Source organism: Alosa sapidissima, chromosome 3 (assembly GCF_018492685.1).
Source record: "Alosa sapidissima isolate fAloSap1 chromosome 3, fAloSap1.pri, whole genome shotgun sequence".
Classification (NCBI taxonomy): Eukaryota; Metazoa; Chordata; class Actinopteri; order Clupeiformes; family Clupeidae; genus Alosa; species Alosa sapidissima.
Genome location: NC_055959.1, coordinates 4,031,695 through 4,058,732, shown reverse-complemented (window position 1 = coordinate 4,058,732; position 27,038 = coordinate 4,031,695). Strand labels below are relative to the sequence as shown.

The following is a 27,038-nucleotide window of genomic DNA, read 5'->3' as shown; positions in this document are numbered from 1 at the left end:
GGTAAGCTGTAGCTCAACCACCACACGATATGCTGTTCCTCAACCACCACACCTCCTGCAGTTGTTGCATCTTACTTGCCACAAGTTTATGAGAAAGAGAAAATAAAGAGCATGACCCCTGCTGTGTAAAAATGTGTCTTGTCTTGTATTAACAAGCCACTTAATTTTACAGCTGTGTGTGTATCAACATGCCTGGCATATTAACTTCATTAGCCTGGAAGAACATGATATGACAGAGTCCTGATATCCAACACGCCGTGGCTAATCTGAGTTGGTCTACACCTGGGGCCGAATGTGCAATGGTTAGACCCACAAATTCTCACCTAAAAACTACTGCGTAGACACACAACTGAGTCAGCATTTCATCCAGACAACAAAGTTCAATGTGTGACTCACAAAAAGGTGGAACAATCCAGTCGAAGGCATATCCAAGTTAGTAATAGGCCTACTTTCAAAACAGAGCATGTAGCCACAGATTAAGGCCTGGGCATGATGTAACATGTTGACAGCCCATCAATCTAAGGCATTCTACTCAAATGTAGCCTATTGTAGGCTGGGCCATTTTGTAAATATAGGTTAAATGGTAGCTTAGGTATAGGGCTGTATTACAAATTTAGGGATATCTGATAAATAGGCCATTTCTACCATTGCCTATAAGATAAAAAAAAAAAACAGAATTCATGAAGGCACCCATGTAGCCTATCTTAGAGATGCTCCAAGTGTGTCAATTCGTTAAACAGCTGTGCCCCTACGTTGAAGAAACCCCCAAAGGGACCAGTTCACTGCCGAGTCGGACAGCCCTGGGGGAGCTGAGTTGAGAGGCATGAGAAGTACAAGCCTCTGCACAGAGTGAGGGAGGAAGTGAGGAGGTGGAACAAAAAAAATGAAGAAAAACATCTGGAGTTCATTTGTACCCTGGAGGGAGAGAGAAAATAACCTAGCTACAATAAAAGAGTGATTTTAAACCCTATCGCTGACTTAAGTTTACAGAAAATATAGAATGAATTTCGCGAGGCGCTTTTGCCCCATCACATCCATTGTAAAAAAGTAACTTTCATAAGTCAATAGTGGTGTGTGCGAAGTGTGTGGGACTTGTGTAGTACTGCAGTCGCCCCACACTGCTCGCACCGCCCTGACGTCTCAGATAGCATGTGGAGCTCTGTTGTGGAGGACAATCAGACGGCCAGAGTAGAATTATCTCAACAAAAGAGAAAGTGCTCTGTGCCGCACATTATCTTAATGCCGGTGGAGGAAGACGCGTTCAGCCTTTTCCTCTGAATTGTGCTTGGATTTACAATAGGAAACTTGGTCCAGCTATAGATTCAACAATGGACATATCCCTCGCAGCTCGGAAAAAGTTTTGATTAACGTTACCTTGTGCGGACTGTTCACAGAAGTTTACATTTTGGGTAACGCAACGTTAGCTTGCCCTTTACCTGGAAATAGCCTAACGTTACTGAGCCTGATGTGAGGATTTCAGTCAAGTTTTACAAGGCTAGCACGTTGCGTTTGACTATCTTGTATCGCACATGGGGTAAGTAAGCATCTCATAAAATTCGACTTAACGTTTGTCATTCTAATGAACTTTGTAGCACACATTGGCCTAACATTATATTAAAGTAAGTCTCCTTCACAAAAGTAACAAACTAATTTGACAAAGCTCAACATTAACGTTTGTTTCTAATCAGTGCTCATTAACGTTACACGTTGAAAGGTTAATATTAGCGCGTCGACTTGACTATCGGTAGCTAACATTAAAGGAAACCTGTTTGTGAATCGAATGTCTTATCACATTTTATTGTTTGTAAGTTATTGTATAGACGTGTTAAAGGCAATTCATGACATTCCCCGTGTACGTTAACTCACTAACGTTATTTACACTAGCCCCAGAAGTTAGTAACATAGCCTAGATAACCTTATCTCTGATGTGTATCGGTCAGCAGTGAATGCTTATTCCAGTGCCCTTATCATGATTTAACTAACACAGTTAGTTTAACAGTTACAATTCCCGTCGGTAACATGGACGAATTATTAGAATAAAAGTAAAGCGACAGATGGTTCGTAATCTGTAGGTACCTTAATGTGTAACATGTTCTAATCATTAACCTCCAAGCCGTCATCGCTGCCGGGGCTGAAAACATAACGTAGCTATGCTAGTCACTAGTTTGTCATTTACCAACCGCACTGTGCAGCTTTGGTTTGTGCTTCGCGGGGTGCTGCGCTATGGTTTTTTGGCCGTTGCAAGACCCCCCGCCCCCGGTGGAGAGACTCGCTCATCCGTCTCTGTAAAGGTCGCATTGTTCTTTAAGGATGTATTAATCAGACAAAAGACTATTATACTATCAGTGCTGTTGCCAGTATCTGTTCAGTGGTCAGGAAAACTGACAATTCCATTGCGCGTGGATAAACTCTATGCACTAAACAGCGGTTTCTTGTTTTAATATAGAACTACCTGTCCTAATATAGGCTATATTGTTAAATTAATCATTAAATTAATATAATATCTTAATCTCCCAGTGCGACCTAAATAAACTGTGGTGGATTTATGTTGCTTTATGGTTTTAACTGTGGCTTTGCATTTTATGTAGTAGTGGACAGACTGATTAATGCAAAATGCTCAAATTTAGGTCACTCCTTTATGTGCAGTTCTTTCACCTCTGCTGCTACTTTCAATCTTGCTTGGCAGCAACATGTGCTACATTGTAAAGCAACAGATTTTGGGTCACCATGGTCTCCGCTCTCTCTTGACATACTTATCATCCTTCGAAACAATGAAAAGGATATTTAAGTCTGGGGAGGACAGCAATGACACAGCGGGCAGAATTGGTATGTCTGTGAGTGTGGAGTGGAGGTGGGTATTTAGGGGGGAGGTAGAGAGGTGTGTCTAGCAAATTGCACATGTTGTGGTTACAGGACTCAGATGCCCTAGAACAAGCAATATAGTAATAAAAGCTGTGTGCCCCGATTCCATCTCACCCATATATGTAGAAAATCATGGAGCCACTCCCTTTAGCTTAAAATAGTTTATCCCTGCAGAAAGCACCTCGATAAAGAAAAAGCCAAGCAGGCCCTTCAGACAAAACAAAGAAAGCGCACAGTGGGGGGATGGCCGATTGCCACATAAAGACTACAAATGATGCAGCATGATAACATCAGTTTTCATGGGTGTGGAGAAGAAGAGAGGGCAAACACAAGCAGGACAGCAGGAATATCAGGTGTTGAGTGAGACTGTTGGCAGGTTCACTGATGGCTGTGATGATGGCGAGAGGAGGAGAGAGAGGTGTCGCCTAGGCTTATTTGTTGTGTGTGTGTGTGTGTGTGTGTGTGTGTGTGTGTGTGTGTGTGTGTGTGTGTGTGTGTGTGTGTGTGTGAGTGAGTGGGGTGGGGTGGGGGTTAAACAATGAGGTAGTGCTGATCGGTGGGGTGGTGTTGTGTTCTCTGGTAAACACAGTACTTTCCTATTCCACTGGGGAGCTGGGCTCTGCAGATAGGAACCTGATACCGGCGGCCTACTGTCTGCTTCTGGGGTCATGTGACCCGACGCTTCATTTAACCAGAACAAAACCCGCCACACCGCCACTGCCCACCGCTGCCAACTCTCTTCATGATTTTACACACTTCAGTCCCCAACCAGCTAGCCCAAACCCCAGCTGTGCAGGCAGGTGGAGACTACACTACCCAGAATGCACCGCTGGCCAATTAACCTTGAATTACCCCGTATTGATCATGACCTCATTATGAGGTGAGAATGGTTGAGTGAGTTATCATAACATTTATTGAATTGGCCTCTGGAGACCTGGCTGATTTAGATGGCAAAGCCTTTGATATGCAGGCAGTCACAGAACACACTACCCATGATGTAGTGTTGGCCAATTAACCATGTTGACGATGACCTCAGTGACAGTGGCTTTCACTCACAACACAGAATGCAAGCCACCACATTTACATGCAGCAGCCTATTCTGTTGGTGTGGTGAGAATTTGACTGATGAACACAGCTCAATAGCCATCCTTAAGGCCTCCGTAGCGACTAAACCTACTGAGAAGTTGCCTTCCTCCCCCCGTTTAAAACCGGATGATTCCTCGAGGGGTCACATATGTAACTGGACACGTTTGAGAGGTGAGCTGTGAAGAGTGCATGGGAAGCCTCCCTAAGTAAACAAGCGAATAAATAAACAGATGTATAAGTAACGGAAGGATAAATAAATGCGTGATGTAGCCAGTGGTGGGAACTGGAAGTGTGGGATTTTTGGGGGCTGGGTCACGTGATTGGTGTGTGTGTGTGTGTGTGTGTGTGTGTGTGTGTGTGTGTGTGTAGGGGGACTCGGGGTGGGACCATGTCAAGCAAGCTGGGCGGGGCAGATGCTTCGGAGAGTTGATGTGTGTTGTGTGTATGAGTGTGTGTATGCCGCTGGGTTTCGGCTGCAGAGGAAGGCCTCCTGAGGCCAGCTTGTGAAACAGAGCTGATCCTATGGGAAGGCCGGATCTGGAGTGTTTGTTGTGTCCACCCCCCCTCCATTTTAGGCCACATAAAAGATTCACATGGAACAAAGAGGCCTGAGCATGGGGACTAACTGACTGCGCCGAATCGGATGCTGATGGGATTTGCAGAGTTAACTGGATGTAATGGGAGGCTAGTGATTCCCCCCCACCCCACCCGACCCACCCCATGTTCCCCACTCTCTCTCCTGCTACACAAATCAATATATGCCATTTCTGAGAGCCTATGGGCACTGGTTAACCCCACCCCCATCCACCCCCCCTTTTTGGCCTTCACAGAGATATTAATGGTGCCATGTGGTACCAGAGGCAACAGGACTGCAGGCTGTGATCCCTCTCCCTCCCCCTTTCTCTCTTTTTCCTCTCTCTCTCTTCCCCCCCCTCTCTCTTCCTCTCTGTCTCTTGGCCTTACCACCACCCACCTCTCCTCCATGCCTGAAAAACACTTTCTCAGGGTGTGGCAGCTGGAGCTAAATAAACGCCTTCTGTTTGAGGAGCTGCTTGGAGAGCAAGTTCCAACTCAGAGCCTTCGACTTGCAGCTTGGCTGTCTCCAAGCCAAGAACGGGGAGTGTTCCAAAGCTGAGGGGTACAGTGCCAGTGTGCCACAGTGACTCGATTACGTGTGTGTGTGTGTGTGTGTGTGTGTGAGGGAGAGAGAGAGAGAGAGAGAGAGGGAGGGAGGGAGGGAGGGAGGGAGGGAGTGTGTGTGTGCGGGTGTGTACAGTTTATGGGAAGTTTGTATGCTCAATATGTGCACACGAACAAATCTTGTCTGTTGAACACATGTATGGGGCAAATGTGCATGCTTTGGTAACAGATGCTAACTTCCATATAGCCTCAATATGCAGTCAGCAGAATACAGTCACACACACACACACACACACACACACACACACACACAGAACACACTGTACTCTATCTCAGGACAATTTCTCTCTTTCTCTCTCTCTCTGTATCTCTCTCTCAGGCTCTCTCTTTTTTTCTCTCTTTCTCTCTCTTTCTCTCTCTTAGGCCCCCTCTGTCTCTCTTTCTCGCTCTCTCTGTCTCTTTCTCTCTCTCGCTCTCTTTCTGTATCTCTCTCTGTCTCTCTCAGGCTCTTTCTCTCTATCTACTGTATCTATCTCACACTCTCTGACACACTGCTGGTGCTCCCCAGGCAAACTTTATAAATATTTAGCGAACTGACAGTTAGTGTTGGGGGGGGGGGGGGGGGGGGGGGTGAGAGGATAAAAGTTGGCCATTTTAGGACACACATGATTTAAGGCCTCCGTAGCCAGGCCACCTCAGATGGCTTTAAAAGGTACTGTTCCTGTGGTCCCTCGTCTCGTCTGCTCCTCTGCGTTGCTCCCAGGTACAAATTTGAGTCAGTCTAGTAAGTGAGTGACCGAGAGAAGAGCCCTCATTTCTGGTGGCAGGACCTCGGCTCAGGTTCTCTGCCCCTGGCCACATGTAAAGAGGCACGGCAGCTCGACAGCAGGGATGTGGTCAGATGTAATGTTTTATGGTGATGTTCAAGAAAGAGAGAAAAAAACATCTGTGAGTCATGTGAACTTGAGGCTAAGCTTGATTTTTTTTTTTCTCTGTCTTTTGCTCTCTTTCGCTCTCTTTTTCTCAGTTTCTGTCTTGAGGAATTGAAAATTCTTTCACGTAGCCAGATAAGACGTGTGGGTGTTTGATGACAAGTTTTTGTTGTAAGCCCGCCACGGATGTTTGGCCAGTGGAAATCTCATCTTTGCATCTGAAATGAAATAGGAGGGTTTGAGAGTATTTCTGGGGGATTTGCGGTGCGGTGTGGCGCAGCACTGTGCGGCGTAGGGTGGGTTGGGGATGAAGGGGGGCCTTGGGAGGACGCCTGATGGGATCGGGATGTGTGCCGTGTTGTGTGCTGCGCCGTTAATCAAAGCAGTCGTGTTGTGGTCGGACTCCCCTGCTGTCTGCTCCAGTCAGCAGCCCGGAGCTGCACTCTCCGTGTCCCAGAGCAGGTAGAGACCGACATGTGGACATGTCCACCACAGCCACATTCCAACACTGCCCTCCATCACCACCCCTTCTTCTTATTCTTCTTCTTATTATTATTCCTCCTTTCCTCTTCAACTCTGGATTGATATCCTGTCCTGGCTTTGTTTGTGCAGCTGGATGGGCCTTCCAAGTCACTTTGGACCCCTCCACCCCGCAGCCCCCAGTCCAATTCAGCGAGAGCCAGAGAAGCAGTAGTGATACTTGGTGGGGTTCAGGGAGTTGTATGTGTGTTGGAGGGTGGGGGGGTCTTGCAGTCCTGAGGAAGTGGAAGCTCAAGAGGGCTCTCTGAGCTGTGTCAAGCCTGATTAGCCACCACGGGCTCTCTCCTCTGATAAGTCCAGGGCCCTCATCCTCATGCTAATGCACATTCATGAATGTCTAAAGAGCCCAGTGCTAAGATGGAGGAGATCCTGCTCAGGCTACTGCCGCTTAGCATGAAAATAGCCAGATGTCTGGGTGCTCCACCATCTCGGAGAAACTCAGTAGGGGATCAGCAAAGAAAAAGACAAAAGCCTCTTGCTTTGCTGATTGGAAGTGAATGTGATGGAGGTGGTGGTGGTGGGGAGGGGGGGTGGGGGGGGGGGGGGTTCGCTGGACATGTAGACTACTCTCGCACTCATTCACTGGCCAGAGATGAGAGGACTTTACTGGAAAGAAAAAATGCTTTTTGTCCTCCATGAAGGCAGGTCAACTGATTTCACAACGAATGCAATTAAAATTCCCCCTTTTTAGTTTATTGAGCTGGCCAAACAAGAAGGTCTCTGGCCATGCTGGTGTTTTAAAGTTTTATTTCTTTATTGTCTATTTTAAAGACATTACTCAATTTATCACTTCTAGAATAGAATCTAGTTTGATGGATATTTTTAACCTTTTAAAAAAATCATTCATTCCACTAAATGTAGTTATGCAATGAATGAATATATCATGGCTGGGATGTGAGGGTTGTTTGTTTGTTGTTTATGGCAAGCCTTGTACATTTTAATGAGTTTAATACTTGTGAGAGAGACTTGTGACTGCTCAGCTCTCTAATGCATTAGCACTTAAACAGACCACTGAAGTGTCCCATGGCAACTGATAAGCTACATGGAATAGACCTACTCACTCACACAAGCATGTGGCTGACTGCACAAGACAGGACACTCAGCCCATCCAGTGCCGCAACATACACACGATACACACACACACACACACACACACACACACACAGGCACACAGGCCCGACACACAAACCCAACTACTAGCGTAAACAGTTCGACTAGTAATGTGATTTTGGGTAAATGTGATTGTCTATTTGCTTCCTTCCATTTTGTGGCAGACTGACTGTAAGTGCATCCTGTCTCTCGCTGAATCAAATCTCCTCTTCTGTACATCAGCTTGCCCCAAACACGGAGCACTCTGCACCACCTCACTCGCCCAAATGAAAAGAACCTCCCCAATGGAGTATTGATATTCCACTGACTCCTGTGTCTGGATTTACACAGGAGCTATAGTGTACCAAAGCAGAACGCAATGGATCTGTTTGGGTTTCCATGAGTAAATTGACAGGTCTCTCCATTTAAGCTCCTATCTGGTGGAAGCTACCGGGAAAGTGACTCCTATAGATCGGACTCTCCCTGTGTGTGTGTGTGTGTGTGTGTGTGTGTGTGTGTGTGTGTGGGGTACAGAGTACGACCGTCCTCTGTCTCAGGAGGATTTGATGTTCTCATGTGTCCAGGGAGGTCTGGGGCGAACGTTGGGAAGAGCTCCGCCGTCCCCACGAGGGAATGGGGAGCTGGAATTTATGTATTTACGTATAGGGATGATCCCTCATATACTGTTCCTTCTCACTCAGTGCTGCTTCGCCTCAATCGACCGGATCAGGGGTCGTTACGTGCCGAGGCAGACCCATTAAGCGGCCTTAAAACACCAGTTCAGACATTTTAATCTAATTTTGTATAGGGCCCCATATTTCTCTGTTGCATTTGACTGGCTGCCAAGGGGAACTCAATGGAGGAGTGTAAATAGTGTGCATATCCTGCATTTTTATGTGAGGAGATGGAAAAAGCAGCGGCGGCGGCGGCAGACTTCAGAAGCACAAGAGGCTTTATTGTCTAGATGCCTCTGTGCCTCCATTCTCTTCACGGCAGAGCTATATGAAATAACACCAATTTCAGAGAGAATAAAAACACTTCACACTTTCAGCTGGAAGTCTTTGGGTCCAGACGGGCTTGCATATGGGTGATTATGTGTGTGGGTGTCTGATTCTCTCTGTGTGTGTGTGTGTGTGTGTGTGAATGATTCTGTGCATGTGTATGTGTAAATGAGTAAGTGTGTGTGTGTGCGAGAATGAGATGGGGCTGCATGAGATTAGGTGTCTCTCTTTAAGCCTCTGAGGGATGAACGTGGGGATGGAGGCCATTATCCGCCCAGCTCCACGGCTCCCCACTGCCTCCATAGCTTATTTCCTATTTCTCTCCGTCTTTTCTTGGGTGTCTGTTGGAGACTGAGCCTGAAGAGATCTGCTTATCAGGGGCATCATGCAATCAGCATGGCTTTGTGTACCTATATGGGCACCCTTATAGATAGTATACTTCTCCTTTGTGTACCTATATGGGCACCCTTATAGATAGTATACTTCTCCCTTGTGTACCTATATGGGCACCCTTATAGACAGTATACTTCTCCCTTGTGTTCTACCATTTTATTGTTCTTCTTTCTTTTTCTCTTTACCTTTTGTTCTTGTTTTCCTTGTCTTGTCTTTTTGTTCTTTGAGTTTTATCTTCCATTCCCATCTCCTATGGCTGTCCCATGTGGTTCATGTACACTCTGCACGGACATCACTGGGGATTTATGATCTTGACTATATGTTACTTCTCATACAGCCTCTTTTACACACACACACACACACACACACACACACACACACACACACACTGAGTGCACGTACAGTACATACAGTCACACATTCTATCTCTTTCACGCACACAGAAGCTCACACGCACGCACACACACACACACACACACACAATCAAAAACTGAGTGCACACACACATATTCTATCTCCCTTTCTCACACTCACACTCACACACACAGAAGCTCACACACACACACACACACACACACACACACACAAACAAAAACTGAGTGTAAACACAGTCATTCTATCTCTCTTTCACACACACATAAACACACACACACACACACGTGGACACATAACCCCAAAGCAGGGGATCCTGTGATAAAGCAGCAGAGAGCAGGCGAGGGCAGGGGTGGGGTGCAGCTCAACTTGGCTCAGCTCCTGGTGAAACGGCGTGTTATTGGAGCTCAGCAGTCGGACAAAAGGGGATCACAGCGTGCATTCAGAGATGGCGCACAGAGGATATCCCCCTCCTGTGTCGACGAGAGGCCAGCCTGGCGAGAGACAGCGAGAGTGAGAGAGAGAAAGAGATAGAGAGGGAGAGGGAGGAACAGAGAGAGTAGGAGAGACAGAGAGAGAGAGAGAGAGGGTATGAGAGAGGGAGCGGCACAGTGAGAACAAGAGAGAGAAGGAGCTCAAGGACGGCTGAAATCTGAGGTTGTCTCTAAACTCTTATCCAGATCTAGATCTCTGTTAGCCTGGTTTGGTAGACAAGAGAGGCCGGATCTCCCTCAGTTCCTCCCTCACGCCTGCCTGCGTGTCAACACTAGCATTAGGCAGGCCGGCAGGCAAATCAGAGCTCCCTCACAAGCTCCTGTGAATCCAACACGACCTGCCAGTGAGATTTTTTTTTTACATCCAATTTTTTTCTTCTTATCTGGAACACCTTTTTAATTAATCTTTCTGTCTGTGTGTGTGAAGTTGCCAGGTTTCTTAAAAATCCCCCTTTTCCTCCTTCCGACTTCTGCATATGTCTGGAGGCGATGGATTGCCCCCTGGATTGGGCCCTTTATTACTGATCTTAATGAGCACTGTAAACTAATAGAGCAGAGCCTGTCATGGCCTAATAAGGAGTGAGTTTAACCCTTAAAGGACCAGTATGTAGGAAATAATGGAAAATTCCAAAAATGATCACCATATGTTGTCAGAGAGTAAGGAAACACGATGAATTGAAGTAATGGCTTATTTGACAACATTACTCTAACCTATAAAACCCTGTAAAACCCATGAAAAAAAATGAGTTACGGGGCGGAATCTCTTGGAATTTTCGTTTATGTTTTGAACGATTAATTCTAGAATAGAGCTAGCGCGTCCTCCTATTTGGGTTGCCAAATTAGCAAAGGCCAACTGTCAACAGCTGTCAGTTGTAGTCATGAACGCCAACGAAAGGCAGGCAAATCTCCAAAATTAAAACAAGAAACAAATTAAGTGGACATCGGAGGAGCTTCCTGAGATGGTGAAGTCTTCGTCAAACAAAGAATATCAAGTCTGACGCAGAGCTGGCCCTATTTCTCCACAACAGGTAGCCTAGGCTAGACTTCATCTGCATCGCTAACTTCAGCTAAATATGTTAAGTTGGTTAGAGAGGTATTTTTTGTTTTCACTGTTTCCGTAATGTGTAGCTGGGTCATGGTTGGAGAAACGTTAAAGCAGCTGCAGGTCACGTTAACGTTAGCTAAGTCTTCATTAGCCTACATCTGGCAACCCAGAAGAGGCTCGCGTCTGGTAGTCTTGAGAACGTTCTCCAGTGTTTTGATTTTGGCCTACAGAACGTTCGGTAACAATCCTACAAATCGCACCTTTAAATGTGTAGGTTTTTAAACATTCTAACATAAGATTCCATTCCGCAACAATTGAAGGTTCTAAAATTCTATGTTGAATTCAATGAACCCAGATATTCTTTAGAATGTTCATTTCCCAACATTCCCGTCCCGTCACACCGGTGTGACGGTACTCCTTTAAGGATTTAGGGACGGGTCCGAGGGCCTAAGGATGAGTCCTCCTTGAGTCCCTCAGCAGGCAGCGGAGGAAAGAATGTGTCAGAAGAACTTAGTATAAAGAGCAGTGCAGAACGTGTCATCTCAGAGTGCTCCTAAAATTAATCCTGCCCGATGAGTTTTTAATCACCTCTTTGTGGCGTTTTGGCTTTGATCTGTGCAGTGAGTTTTACATGTCTGTGGGGAGGGGGTTTGGGGTTCAAGGTGGGGACAGTGAGAGGGGGCGAGTAGAGAGGGGAGATGTGGTCGCGTAAATACAAATGCAGGATGAAAGAGAATGAGGAAGAGGCCACACAAAATTAGAGAGAGAAAGAGAGGAGAGAGAGAAGAGAAGAGAGAGAGAGGAAGAGAGAGAGAATAGTTCAGGCTAATTAAAAACTGCATGCCTGGGGGTGGGGGCTGACAGGAACGCCGGGAGGGTGAATATATTACAGTAGCTGCCAGAAACCAGACCCAGGAGCCCCCACCCACCTACCTGTCACCTTTCCGTTAGCTTTTGCCCCCACCCCCCATGGGGCAGATTGGGTGAGCCGTCGATCACTGGGGTAGGTGCTCCTCGAGGCTCTGCGTTGCCCCTGTTTTTATCATTATTAGCATTTTCTGGGACCTCTTTCTGTGAGAGCCCATCCCCCAGCCCCTCCCTCCCCCTCTCCTCCTCCTCCTCCTCCACGTCCCCAGCTCTCCGAGCCACACCAGCTAACAAGCACAGCCGTGAAAAAGCCACGGAGGCAGCTGCTACCGAGACAGCCAGACGGTCGCGCGGAGGGGACAGACGGCGTAGAGCACCACCGCTGAGACGGTCGGTCGGCCGGTTGGTCAACTTCACCACGGCGCACCGTGCAGCCACCACCGCCACCACACAACCAGCCTGCTCCTCACCAGTCTCCCCACTGCAACACCATCAGGGACTGGTTTGGGAAGTCAGGAGTGGAGCGGCTTACATTCTCTTAATTACAAGGAAGCAGAAAGAGTAAACACAAGCCCCCTCTGCCTTCTTTCCTCCCTCAAATGGGCCCGTGCCGAAATTATAATGAATTTCCAAATACCGTAAATTAGCATAACGGAGGGCTGTACTTGGCTCCCTCCTCCAGTCCTGCAGAGCAGTGATTAAAGTCCCCGCTGAAATAACATTTCAGACGCTCAACGCCTCCCATATCACTGTCATGTTTCCATGTTGTTTTTGTAAGATACAAATCTCATTTTTAAGTCTAAAATGCAGAATTTTTTTTTTTTTGAAAGACGGAATTTCTGAAGTGCCTCATGACTGAGCTTTAGTCATAGCTCTTGCAGTTATAATTTCATCATCGCTTTTCTATGTACAAACATTTGGTATGAATTGGTGGAGTTTTTGTAATTTGTTCTGAAGGTGGTTGCGGCTTTTAATCACTTTTTACATCTTGTCCCTCTAATCGCTGCCACCTTACTCGTGGTGGTAAGGTTACTGCTGCGTTGGTGATGATGGAGGCACATTTATGCCACCTTTGAAGTTGACACCAGCAGCACGACTAAAGACAGAAGCACTCACCACAAAAACCATGCAACCAAGTTACTTTCAATTCACTATCGTCTGAACCTTTCAGCTTGACGTAGGCACAAATTTCCACTTTTGTGAGCAGAATTTTCCCCATTTCTGCTTTCTCTCCCACTCTTGTGATTTTGCTTTTGTGTGATAGCCTATGCCAAATCTCTTTCTTAAATGGTGCAATATGCCGTTTATTTTGAGTCAAAAAAATGTTGTCATTCAGAAGGCATGATAAAAAAAACACAATGTTGCATAATTTTAAGTCTCCTGTTTCTCTTGCACTGGCATTTTAGATGGCTTATACACTTTTTTAGAAGTTTATACACTGGTAAAAATGACCTTTTCATTCTTCCCTTTGAGTAGGAAGATCAGACAAGAGAAGCTCAAGCTACTGTGTTTTGTTTTGTTTTTTTGCTCAGAAGAAGTTTCACTGGATATCCCCAGTTCTGTTTCCATTCAGTCAGGCAATAGAGAAATAGTGTGTGTGTGTGTGTGTGTGTGTGTGTGTGTATAGGCAGGGAGTGCGGGGCAAAGATGGGCTTAATGTTTTACCCAATACACAGATGCTCAGCCACCAGCCACAGCAAAGATTGAGCTGTCAGATAAAACTGGTAATGCATAAGCCAAGCCTGCGAGTCTTGCATGCATGCAGAAGGAGATGGTGTTACAGCTGTGTGTTTGTGTGTGTGTGTGTTTGTATTTGTATGTGTTTGTGCGTGGGGTTTGTGCATGTGTGTGCATGTGTATGTTTTAATTGTGTGGTATGTGTGTTTCTGACTTTGCAGGTGGCTCCATGTGTACTTGTATGTGGGAGGTGGGGGTTTGTTGGAAGGTTGTCATGCCTCTAAGTGTGTTTTTGTACCATCTCGAACATCCCTATCAGCTGTCCCCTGTCAGACCTGAGATAACCCCAGCAAGAGGGCAGGAGAGGGAGGGAGGGAGGGGGCCATCTGGTCGTCATGACACCCCTCATGGAGACAGTCTCCAGCAGACAGCCAGGACACCAGCATGATGTGTTGCAGGCCTAACCTCTGCATTTATTACCAGCAAGGCTCAGTGCTGCCACTCCTCAGCATTATAGCAGAAGGTGTATTTTAAAAAAAGAAAAAGAAGTAGGTTGTTTCCAATTCAGCATATTGCTAATGCCTAATGATTATTAAAAATGATAAAACGGGTTAGGTGCGACATACTTCCTTACTTAGACCACAGAGGCAGGCAGAGCTGCATATAGCCATCACCATCAACAGCAACCCCCCTTGACTGTGAACCCAGGCACTACCAACCTAACCTTTGTTACCATGGCCACGTAAACATGAGCAGCATCACTTTAACACCTCTAGCCACAAGTCAAACCATGGTAACCTATATCTCACGGCAAGCACGAGCAGCAGCCGGGATAGCAGCAGGCCTCTCTCCAGCCTTCTGCTTCTCTGTGTGGCTGCTGGTGAGGCGACGCCTGGCACAGCGCTGCTGCCACACTCCCTCCAGTCGCCTCACTCAGGCCCTCTGGGAGTTCCGCCGTCCCTCCACACTGAAGGTCGGAAACTAAGCTGGAAAAGCCAGCCGCCATCAGCTCTGAGAACGTCAATGATCCAGCGAGGGAGTTTCCTAGAATGGTTACGTAGTGTGCTGGCGCCGATCGAACACGCCGTGCGTGTGTATGTGTGTGGGGAGCGGGTTGACCTGAGGGCGCTTCAGGGGCAAAGATGTGCGTGTGTGTGTTGTGTGTGTGCGTGTGCATGTGTGTGGGGAGCGGGTTGGCCTGAGGGCGCGCTGTGTGTGTGTGAGTGAAAGAGGTGATTGACAAAAGTGACAGGAAAAAAAGTGTTAAAGAGTGAGAGAGTGAACAGGACAGACAGGAGTGAAAGGCAAGGAGGAGGGACTGAGGGAGAGACCACGAAAGTGTGGAAGGAGGAAGAGTGACAGAGACAGGGCTGTGAACAGAGTGGAGTAATCGGTCATGCCCCATGTGATTAAGAGTGACGAGAGTGAGTGGGAGAGTGAAAACGAGAAATTGAAAGAGAACAAGAGATTGACTCAGTCTGATAGACTAAAAAGTAGAGTGGTAGAGACAGACTGAAGGAGAGAGTGATAGAGAGAGTGGGGGGGTGAAGAGAGGAGAGCAGGTTGGGGGGTGTTGTCCCCCTGAGCCCCAGTGGCAGGTCCAGCATTAGCAGCTCAGTGTGAAGCAGCTGGGGCAGACATGACGAGCTGCAACCTGCCCGCTCTCCCCCTCCCTCCCTCCCTCCCTCCCTCTCTCTCTACCTCCTTCTGTTTCTCTCGCTCTCCCTCGCCCTTCTATTCTTTCTTTCCCTCCCTCCCTCTTTCTTTCGATCTCCCTCTCCCTTTTGTTTCCTTTCCCTTCTGCTTCTGCTCTATCTCCTTTTCTACTCCTCCTCTCTCCTTCTTTCTTTCTCTCTCTCTCTTTCTCTCTCTCTCGGCCTCACCTTCCTTGTCCCCCTCCCTCCTTATCACTCTCCTGCCTAATGACTTGTCAGATTGAGGGTGAGTCGGTGTGAACATCTGCTGCTGACGATGCTGCTCCCGGCGTCGGGCCTAATGTTACACACACACACACACACACACACACACACACACACACACACACACACACACACACACGTTGCATACATATGCACACACACACACACACACACACGTTGCATACATATGCACACACACACACACACACACACGCAGACATACATGTGCACACACACGCAGACAAGGACGCTACGTGTTCCCATGAGACTCACAGCCACAGGAGCCTGGCGGTCTAGACTCTAGACAGTCATCTAGTGAGTGGATGTGTGAAACAGAGGATGTGAAAGCAAACTGTTGTTTGTGCACTCTGTGGCTTTCTCTCCTCTGCAAAACGAGTGCTGGAAGATCGCTCAGAGTGGAAAGAGATAGAGTTCACGATTGGCGTGTAGAGAAACCTTTATGGGTGAATGCCGCAAACAGAGAGGGTTGAAGCAGAGCTTCAAGGATCTTTCCTGTTAGGCCACAGCCCCACTCGAGTCAGGCCTGGCAGCCTGGTCGAATCCTTCTCGACTCCAGCTCCAACTCTAACTTCTTCCACAGCCCCAGACTCACTTCCTCTAAATGCTGTGAATTATAAATAATAAAGACTGAATTATGAAGACTAGACCTATACCAGGGCTGTACAGTGCTACATGTAACAAAAAAGTTAGTTGTTATTAGTGCTATGAATTTACCAGCGGTGACGCCTTATTTACCAGCGGTGACGCCTTATTTACCAGCGGTGACGCCATATTTACCAGCGGTGACCCCTTATTTACCAGCGGTGACCCCTTATTTAAAATATTTTCCAGAGTGTAGCCTAAAGATGAGGTGTTGCCAATGCTATACTAGATAAATAGATAGGTAGATACTTCATTCATCATTCATCCAGAGGGACATTTAACAGACATACCAGACGGAGATACTGAAAAGCACATTGGCACCTGCACAATATTACGTGAAGACGAGCACCAGAGCAGTCCACTAAGAAGTGGTGCTGTTGACGAATAAATGTTACAGCGCTGTCGTATTCTCACGTCTGGTCTCGAAAGTGAGAGCAGTCGAAGCTGCTCTCTGAGACACGGTTTCTGTGGCGCCCACGCAGAAGTACACTTCGCCTCTCTCCTTCCTATTTGGTGCCTTTCTTACAGTCGCTTTTCTAATCTCTGCTGTGGTTGAGGTTTTAGCTAACCTCCTGCAGAGAGAGAGAGAGAGAGAGAGAGACTAGTAAGAGGGGCACATTCCCACTATGGAGAGGGGTGTTGCTGGGGCTTAGGGGCATGAGAGGGAGCACTTACTGGCCCGTGCTAACACCCATTAAGCCAGAAATGGCTCAGAGGGCACCCAATCAGAGATAAAAGCAGCCGCAGAGGGCATCTCCTAGTACCCCACACCCCCTCTCACGCCCATCACACCGATCTAAAAGCCGGAAAGTGGAAGGGCATCCATCCATGGGAGTGGGGGGAGGAAGGTCACAGTGGAAGGAGCGCTGGAGTGTGTGTGTGTGTGTGTGTGTGTGTGTGTGTGTGTGTGTGGAGTGGTTATCACGTCAATACTGCAGATGGAGTTAATGTAAATGTAGACAGCCTGAAAATAGATGGCCTGTAGAACATTGCATGACGCATGTGTGGATCATGACAGACACAGACAGGCAAAAGAGACCGTTGAGAGAGCGCGAGAGAAGCAGTTCTCTCACCAACACTAGGCTCATAACTGGTGGTTAAACAAGATTGTAATTCGACTCTTGTGTTTAAGTGTCACAAATTAACATTTTCTATAGCAAGACAGGATGTGCATTTTGTTTTGTGTATGGATGTGTTTATGGTTTGTTATGTGTGTTAAAGGGCATATTTTTTGTGTGGATGTGTGCGTGTTGTGTATCGTGTGTGGGCATGTGGGTTTCAGTGTGAGGGTTTTGTGTGTACCGTTGGTGTGTGTTGAGTGGGTGTTGAGGAAATGCAAATAGCTTGTATGTTAGGAGTTGAAAGTGTAGGTTTGTGTGTGTGTATGAAATCTGTAGGTGTATGTGTGTGTGATCTGTAGGTGTGTGTGGAACCCAGAGGATGTGGAACCCAGGGGAAAGTGGATATGGCCTGCAGACTTGTGTCCTGCGCCAGGTAACAGGTGTTGAGTGGAGCCCTGGTTGTCAGGCTGGCCCTGAGGAGCGCTAATTGGGGCTTATCAGGTGTTGTCGGGAAATACAAACAACACCTGGGGTCTTTGTGCTGCTGTCAGTTACGGAAAAGGTGGAAATGGACGGTGTCTGATGTAGGGGAGTGGGGGTTACCGTGTCACTTGTTTAACCCGGGCCCAGACCAAGACATGTTTTAAAAATGAATTATTAAGGCTTAATTTTTTTATCTGAAGATCCATTATTATAGTCAACAGAACCATCCACAGTAACACCACCTCATACACACCAACACCAGCCAGGCCACCTTCTTCACATTACCACCATCAACGATTTCATCTCCTCCACACTACAAGACCAATACTTCATCCATAACAACATTCCTCCTACACATCCATACTGCACCACCTCATACACAACCACAGCAAAAGCATACACACTATTTTTGGAAAGAGTGAAAAGGACGAAACTCAGAGCAGAGAAGAAAAAACAAGAACTGAGTGTTTCAGCACCCAAACTGAATGCATTGCATCATATAGAGTGGCACCAATAATAGCAGTTGACTGATACAAAACAACATGTGCATCTCAGGCGACTTCCTTCCAGTTGCACAAATAACAAGCTGTTCAGACCAGATCCCTAGATTTACTTTGTCATCATGAATAATCTGCAAGATAAGATGCAGAGCATCAAGATGTAAAGCAAGTCATATCTATCTCAAGCAGCTTGGCTTTGTGAATGTGTGCTTGCATGAGCAAAAAAAAAAAGCATTGCAGAGTTGTTGTAGTTCTATATTGCAAAACACCCGAGCTTGTCTGATGTGATTTCCTGCTGTAGCAATGACACCTGTTGAATCCCCTTGCTGTGCTGTCTTTAGTTTTTATTCACCACTTCAGTCTGCTTGCTCTACCGCTCTCTCTTGTTTCATGCTTCCTCCCCATCTGTCTAGCTTCCTCTTCTCTCTCTCTCTCAATCTGATCTTGTCTCACTCTCTCTCTGATCTCGTCTCTCTTTCTTTCTCTCTCTCTCTCTCACCTCTCTTCAGCTCTCTGGTCTCTTTGGTGGGCTTTGAGGTCTGAACAGGATGTTGGTTCTGTCAGTACGGTCACTTCCTTTGGCCTTAAAATAGGCTGGCAGCACGCTCTGCATGTGGAACAATACAGCCCGACGTGTTTTTCCTTCCCGGCCGACCCGCAACCACCAGCCCCTTGTTCACACTTCTTAATCTCACTCTGTTATCTCAACACACATCCAGTGCTGCGGCGTGTGAGTGTGTGTGTGTGTGTGTGTGTACGTTTGTGAGCGTGTGTGTGAATGTGAGTGTGAGTGTGTGTGTGTATGTGTATAGGGTCTACAAGCAGACAAAAGCAGTTCCTTAACCACAGATACAAGCTATAGCAACTGCAAGGATGATAAGACATGAAGCTTTTCTTTCTTTAGCGTTTTCTTGCTTTTTGCTTTCTCATGTTAGACACGTCAGAACTCATCCGGGCAATTGGCTACATGGTTGATGTTAGCTTGGGGGGAAAAAAAAAAACTGTCTCCTGAACAGAAGTACACATTCAACGTCACTGTCTAGCTATGCTCGTGTTTGGATGCTGTGTGTGTGTGTGTGTGTGTGTGTGTGTGTGTCCAGGGGAGCAGGAATGCGTCGAGACGGCTTTCCATGCAAAACCAGCCCGTCAAGTTTCACGCGCTGTCAAATCCCCCGATGAAAGACGGCGAGTTCTCCGTGGTGACAGCGGGCCTCCGAGTGGCCTTACACAAACAAATTAGGAGCGCCTGACTCTAATGAATGTGGTGCGAAGTGGAACTGTGAGAACCTGAAAGAATGAGTTAGCGCATACGCATGCGGATCTGAAACAGGAGTCACATCACCATGGGAATGGTCGCTCTCGACTTAATCCTGGAGCCTCCGCAACCACAACAACGTGACAGACGTGTGCATAGCATCGACCATGCGACTCGATAAGAATACCTTATCGCAGTGTTTCTCAAACTTTTTCAGGCGAAGGACCCCTTAACCAATAAAAAAGAAACGCACGGACCACCTAGCTAAAAAAAAAAAAAAAAGACTTACTTCAATAGTATATTAGCCTACACAATAGGCCTACTCACTGAACCACCTTGCTTTATTGTCTTTGCACTTTGCTTATTGTGTCAGAATTCATATGATTTAAACTGGCATATCTTATAGTATTGCAGAACTGTTTGGATTTACATACAAGTTGGTTCAATATTGCAAACAACTCATCTATATTATATTTTACCACGTCTGTTCCCGGATCACTTGGAATAGCTTGCGGACCACACTTTGAGAAACACTGCCTTATCGTAATGACTGATTGTATCCAAACTCTACAGATACTCATAACCCCTGCCGTCCATACTGACTCATTTCAGTCACACTGACTTTTCTTGATTCAGTCGCTAGACGTGTCCCCTTGCTCTTTGGCGCCTTGGTCGTTTTTTATGTTTCCCTTCAAAGGCCTACACATCAGACAGGGACAGTGAGGTTTCTTTAGCAATTTCCTGCATCTGTTGAAATCTATACTTTTTCTGTCTTTGTCAATCACAAATTGGCAGAAGTTGGTTTCTCTGTACAAACAAAGCCAAAATCTGTGATTGTTTGTGCATTGCCTGCAGCAGAAGCCGTGTATAAACCTCTCTGTGTGGTTCTCTTTTGCATCAGCTTTGCAAGGCAATGAACACCTGTTGCACCCTACTCTAACTGCATACAATATGGCACGGGTAGTCTTACAGTGGTGGTTAAACGCTGCCTTTGTCTCAGTTAATGATAATGCGGTTTCGACAGATTAACCACAACAACGTGTTCAGGTAGCCCCTCACACTCTCTCTATCTATCTATCTATCTCGCTCTCTCTCTTTTTCTCACTGTACTGTGTGTGACAGGACTGAGGTTGATGCAGGTTGAAGGGCAGTGCTTGGTTGTGAAGGAGGCTATTGTTCTTTGTCCCCATGTGAGGAAACAGTCTGCAGCTTGTTATTGGCACAAGAGTAGCAGCTGTGTCTAGGACCTGTCAGTGTGTGCAACTGCATGTCTTTGTAAAGTGTGTGTGCGTGTGTGTGTGGTACAGGGTGTTTGAAGAGGTGTATTTTTGGTGATTTGTTGATTTGTGTGTAGTTTGTGAAGAAGTGTGTGTGTGTGTGTGTGTGTGTGTGTGTGTGTGTGTGTGTGTATGCGACTGAGAGAGAGAGAAACAGAGAGTGTGTGTGTGCGTCATGCAGATGTCTGAGATTCCTGCCTTTGTCTCCAGATGCCATTCCACATGGGTGCGCTCTCTCGGACGGCGCGGGATTTGTCCCATGTTGTCAGGAGCTTTTCACAGCTTTGCGGGCCGAGACCTGGCACGTTTGGATGACAGAGCAGAACGGGCAGGGGGTGATGAATAGGCGAGTGGGAGGAGAGGAGAGGAGAGGAGAGGAGAGGAGAGGAGAGGAGAGGAGAGGAGAGGAGAGGAGAGGAGAGGAGAAGAGAAAGTGGAGATGGATGGGCGTGATCAGTGAAGCTCAGCTACCCTTGAGTTTCACTACCAGAGACATTTAGGCCAACGGCTATGTGCTATCCAATTCTGCCAGTGCATGAGGACCTTTGTGAATAGTGGGAGTCCTATGTGCTGAAATACTGTCGTGTCTTAAAACTCGCCACTGCGGAGTCTGGTCTGAAAAGTGGACATGATTGACAACATTGTTTTAGGCCACAGGTTCTCAAACTTTTTTTATGTTCTTTTATACTTTTTTAAATCCGAAATAATAAGGAATGTGAGGAGGTTGCTATTAACTTTAAAGAGTACATCTACAATTGAAACTATTTACTGCCTATGACTCAAATTGAATAGCCATGTCCGGTATATGGATGTCTGCTTTAGTTGACAGCACGGTAACTAGATTTTAATCGCAATTGCAAAAAGGCTGATTCATGTCCCTTGCATTTTGCAACTGTGAGGTCCATTGCAGGCGCCCCACAGAAATGTTTCATGATGTCCACGCTGTCTACTCTGCGAGGCGTTCACCTCCCAGTTTCAGAGCTATTCTAAATGCAAAATTGTACAGAGGGCCGTGACGGTGGTAGTTAACAAACTAAATCCTAATAGAAAACTGTTAACTTTACTGGCTAAATGGTATAAGTTAGGCCTATTACACAACATAAATTGTGCTGGCGACCCAAATAAAATCTCCTCTGCGTCGTGACCCAGTCTTTGGGAACCAATCTGGCCTAGCCTATGCACTGGATTCTGTCAGATTTGAACAAACTTAAACAGCTACTGAACTTTGAACAAACTTGGCTTATTATGGGACTTCCTACTGAATCTATGACTGATTTCAGTGCTGAATTCACTTAGCATATGGAGTGTGTTTACTTGGCAAGTGTATCTGCAAAATGACCATTAGTGTGCTAAGTCTGGCCACAGTATCAGTGTCTTTCTCAGCTGAAATTTTCTCAGTTCATATAGTCTGATGAGACAACAGCAGCTTTTGATTTCCTGTGTTTCTTTTTTGTCTGTCTGTAATGAAGAGGTCAGGAAATGAGTAACCGGTTCATTATCGAGAGACCTTGAGTTAAGAGTGGGAGCTAAGAGTCCGGGAAAAAAAGACAATGCCTAACCCACCACCACCACCACACACACACACACACACACACACACACACACACACACACACCAAAGTGGAGTTCCTTCAGCTGATGGAGAAAAGGGAAGATGCTGGGAAACCTCAGAGAAACATGTTAACATACAGTTAAGGACTTTGTGTAACCACATGCAGAGAGAGTGGTTAGTGATTCCTTAAAGGTACAGTCCTTAAACCTGGAGAAAGATGGTTTATATTTGATGAAATGTACCCTTCTCTTTAGAGCTCTCGAAGCAACATGGTAGATGGACTAGAGTAGTGGTGATGGTGGTGGTGGTGGTGGTGGTAGTAGTAGTAGTAGTAGTAGTAGTAGTGGTAGTAGTGGTGACGGTGGTAGTAGTGGTGATGGTGGTAGTAGTAGTAGTAGTGGTGATGGTGGTGGTAATAGTAGTAGTAGTGGTGGTGGTGGTGGTGGTATTAATAGTAGTAGTAGTGGTGGTCGTAATAGTAGTAGTGGTGATGGTGGTGGTGGTGGTGGTGGTGGTAGTAGTAGTAGAAGTAGAAGTAGTGTAGTAATTGAGGACCTATAATTTTGAAGGCCATTTTACTCGTGGTATTTAGTAGAATTTTTGTGTAATTCAGCATAGTTTGATGAGAACCGTTACGTTTGAAAGATCACTAGTCTTTATAGTTGTTTTTGTAGAAGAGGGTTTTGTTTGTCACTGTGTGAAAACTGGCGCTGACAAGGCTTAACTTTACAACTAGGCCATGAAAAGCTCATTTTGGTTACATTCTAAAGATGATGATGATGGGACATGGCTGGAAATCGTCAGTGGGCTGGGGTCGTGTTCGTTGCATCCTGGAGTTTTGTATTTTCTATTGTTTTCAATTACAGTCTAGTTTTCTCATCTGCTGTCTCTAAAAAAGCCACTGAATGTGTGAGTGTGGGGGTGTGAAATAGGAACCAGTCACACACTCACACTCACACAATACTGGATGTCCAGCCTTGCACAAATCTCAATAGATTATCACGGACGTGTGTGAATAAAGTCTGGGATTGCTCGGTGAATTCCAGACAGCTCTCTGGTAAAACACTCTTACTCAACACTGGCCCTGACGAGGCCTATGAGAACAGAGCAGCCTCCTACTCCCCTGTTAGTCTAGCAGGGAGTTAAATGTGGCCTTGACTCATCAGAGACAAGAGTCTGCAGGGAGAAACATGCAAGTACTCATGCTGAGTGAGTGGGAAATGATGCATTTCCTGCAAACGGATGTTTAAAGGTTCTGTGTTAGGTGCTCTTGTCTTTTTTTGAACTGTGTCACTCCAGTTTCTCACCTGCACGTACACACTGCATGAACATTTGCGTTGAGCAGAGATGCATTCTGTACAGTTCAAACAATGACGAACATTTGTGGTGAACATGTTTTCTCTGAACAGTTGAGTTTAAACGGTTTGGTGTTAGCATTCCATTGTAACGGTAATTGCATTGTTGCCTTTGCAAAGCTCACGTCCAGCTCCGCTGAATGTTCGCGGAGAACTACCTCCTCAGACTGTTTGCGAGTGTTTGCAAACATTCGTCAAAAACTCAAGGCAAACAGTAACTTGTTTGCAAACGTTCGCCTATGTTTGCGAATTTGAATGCACCTCAGATGTTTGCGTTTATTGTGACTAACTACAGTGGAGCGCAGGGAATACGTTTTCATTGTAGTCCTCACCCGTGTCCTCTTTTTGTCTTTTACCTACAGGTGACCCGCTAGAGCTTTCTGGGCCTTTGAAGACGTGCCGCTGGGAGAGACCTCCTCCCGTGTCCTTTCGTCCATTGTGCCCCCACCCCCACCAACACCACCCTCGCGCTTCACCCAGGCCGGGGTGAAAGCATGACCACTGGCTCCGAGGCGTCCTTCCAGAACCAGGCTGCGTGTAAATGACTAGTGCAGGACACGCCAACGTGGTCTGCCACGCCGTCGCCATGAGGGGCAAGTATTCGCAGTACTACAACAAGACCCTGATCCAGGTACACTACATGGTGGCCAAGCACATGAACCAGAGCGAGCTGGATGAGCGCATGCGGAAGAAGGACAGCCTCAACTCGCTCAGCATCTTCTTCGTGGTCATCTGCAGCATCATCATCCTGGAGAACCTGCTGGTGCTCGTGGCCGTCTTCCGCAACAAGAAGTTTCACTCAGCCATGTTCTTCTTCATCGGCAACCTGGCCTTCTCCGACCTGCTGGCCGGCTCGGCGTACATCGCCAACATCTGCCTGTCGGGCCCGCGGACATTCGAGCTGGTGCCTGTGCAGTGGTTCATCCGCGAGGGCACTGCTTTCATCGCGCTGGCTGCCTCGGTCTTCAGCCTGTTGGCCATCGCCATCGAGCGCTACATTGCCATCACCAAGGTCAAGGTGTACGGCTCCAACAAGACGTGCCGCATGTTCCTGCTCATCTCCGCCTGCTGGGTCACGTCCATCCTGCTGGGCGGCCTGCCCATCATCGGCTGGAACTGCATCAACGACCTGGAAGAGTGCTCGGCCGTGCTGCCGCTCAACTCCAAGCGTTACATCCTCTTTGTGGTGGCCATCTTCAGCATCATCCTGCTCTCCATCGTCATCCTCTACGTGCGCATCTACCTGATAGTGCGCCACAGCCACCAGGAGACGGCCGCCAACTCGCAGGCGTACTCGCTGCTCAAGACGGTCACCATCGTGCTGGGCGTCTTCATCGTCTGCTGGCTGCCTGCCTTCACCGTCCTCTTGCTGGACACGTCCTGCCCCATGAAATCGTGCCCCATCCTGCAGAAGGCTGACATCTTTTTCGGCTTCGCCACGCTCAACTCGGCGCTCAACCCAGTCATCTACACACTGCGGAGCAAGGACATGCGTAAGGAGTTCCTGCGCGTGCTGTGCTGCTGGGGCCTGCTGCGGTCCACTGACCACTGCGTGCCGCTCAAGAGCTCCAGCTCGCTGGACCACTGCACCAACAAACATGAACACCAGAGCATGCCCATCATGCAGGAGTGCACCACCTGCGTCTGACTCTGCCCTTTCGTGCCCCCAATGAGGCCTGACTTGGGTGTGTGTGAGTTAGTATGTGTGTTAGAGTGTGTGCGTGTGTGAGTGAGTGAGAGAGTCATTTTGTGTGTGTGTGTGTGAATGTGTGTAAGCATGAGTCAGTATAAGAGTTCTAATCAAGACTGAGGGTTCATGGAGGAAGGGGAGGGGGGGCTCAATGAGATGAAGGGACTCCAGGGATTGGGTGGGTGAGCGGGTGGTGGTGGGGGGGGGGGGGGGGGGGGGGGGTTGGGGGTTAATATGAAAGGCCGTCCAGAACCTGGACCATGATATAATGAGCCCCCCCACAAAGCTGGGCACGAAGACTTCGCCTTCACAACAGTTACACCTGTAGTGTGAGTTCACCACCAGTCTATGGGTTCGCTGTTTGTACATGATGTGTGGTAGGATCATAACATTAGTCATCCCTGGAGCAAAGTCCAAGTTCCATTATGGACTTGCTGAAGGCTATACCTGCTTGTGTTTTCTCACCCAACTTTACAGATCATTCATTGTCTCCTGAAGTGACATTCTTTGCCTGAGGAGTTGTGAACAAATGTAAGCCAACTCTTACATTAATGCTTTATTATTATTATTATTATTTGTTTTTTCGTAGCCAAAAAATTTAAAATGTGGTGAGACACCAAGCATCGCAAAGCCAAATGTCTCCACATTGCAAGGCAATGATAAACACAAAGCTTCAAAAGTATTGCACTTTGTAGACTTGCAAGTGTGGTAATTTTCCCCTGGTGACTGTCAACATGTCATCCTCCTTAGAACTGTAGTTGCAGAAGTGTGTGTGTGTAAGCAGATGAGTGAAAGATTCTGAGAAAGCAGATGGGCTCAGCTCAACACATGTGAGACCAGACCTTCACGAATACCCTCAGAAAACATGGCTATATATTCACTTATATACAAGTGCATAGTTCTAATTTACTACCCAATACAAAAGTACTCTGCTTCCATGTATTGCATGAATTTCTAACCTTTGTAATAAAAAAAAAACTAACTTGCATGACATAACAATTACAATTTCAGCCTTAACGCTTGTCTCTCTCCTCTGCCCTCTTGCGCTCTCTCTCTCTCGCTCTCTCTCTCTCTCTCTCTCTCTCTCTCTCTCTCTCTCTCTCTCTCTCTCTCTCTCTCTCTCTCTCTCTCTCTTTTACTGTGTTCCTTCTCATCCAAACGTTTCCTGAGAGGAAGTAAGTACATTTCCTCGAGTGAGCTGGCACTGATAAATTTCACTTAATGACAGCTGTCCAGCTCTCCGACCACTGGACTGTTGCCTTGACAATGTTGTAGCGTCGCAGCGGCTGCGCGTGCCTCCTTTAGTTTTTGTTGTTGTTGTTGTTGTTGTTGTGCCATCTCGGTAAACGGAGTTGAATGTAAGCATGAAGTGTTTAGAGCAGTTCTGCTCTACCCATTGACAGTATTACAGATCGCTGATCCTGTTAAATTGTGTTTGTCTGACATTGAAATCCATAGAATGGGTTTTAGCGCTCAAACGCGCGCGCACACACACACACACACACACACACACACACACACACACACACACACACACACACACACACACACACACACACACACACACACACACACTGTGACGTCTTAAAAGTCATTATAGTATGCTACAATCAAACTAGTGTCCATTTCAAAATGATGAACTACACACACCGAGAGAACATAGGAGGAGCTGAAGATGAGGTCATAGACATCTTCCCTTGTGAAGGTTCCTACTCCCACCCCATCCTACCCCACTGCCTTAAATCCGGTGTCAAATCCAGCATGTCCTCTGAAAAGGCCCTCAACT

The 27,038-nt window shown here is 46.9% G+C and overlaps 1 protein-coding gene across 1 annotated transcript; it reads left to right on the top strand.

The window, feature by feature from the left end:
* The first annotated feature begins 926 nt into the window (after window positions 1-926).
* On the top strand, window positions 927-25,418 carry s1pr2 (sphingosine-1-phosphate receptor 2). Its single transcript, XM_042087414.1, has 2 exons — window positions 927-1,534; window positions 23,925-25,418. Exon 2 carries the CDS (start codon window positions 24,104-24,106, stop codon window positions 25,208-25,210), a length of 1,107 nt encoding a protein of 368 aa, XP_041943348.1. The 5' UTR covers window positions 927-1,534; window positions 23,925-24,103; the 3' UTR covers window positions 25,211-25,418.
* The last annotated feature ends 1,620 nt before the right edge of the window (window positions 25,419-27,038 follow it).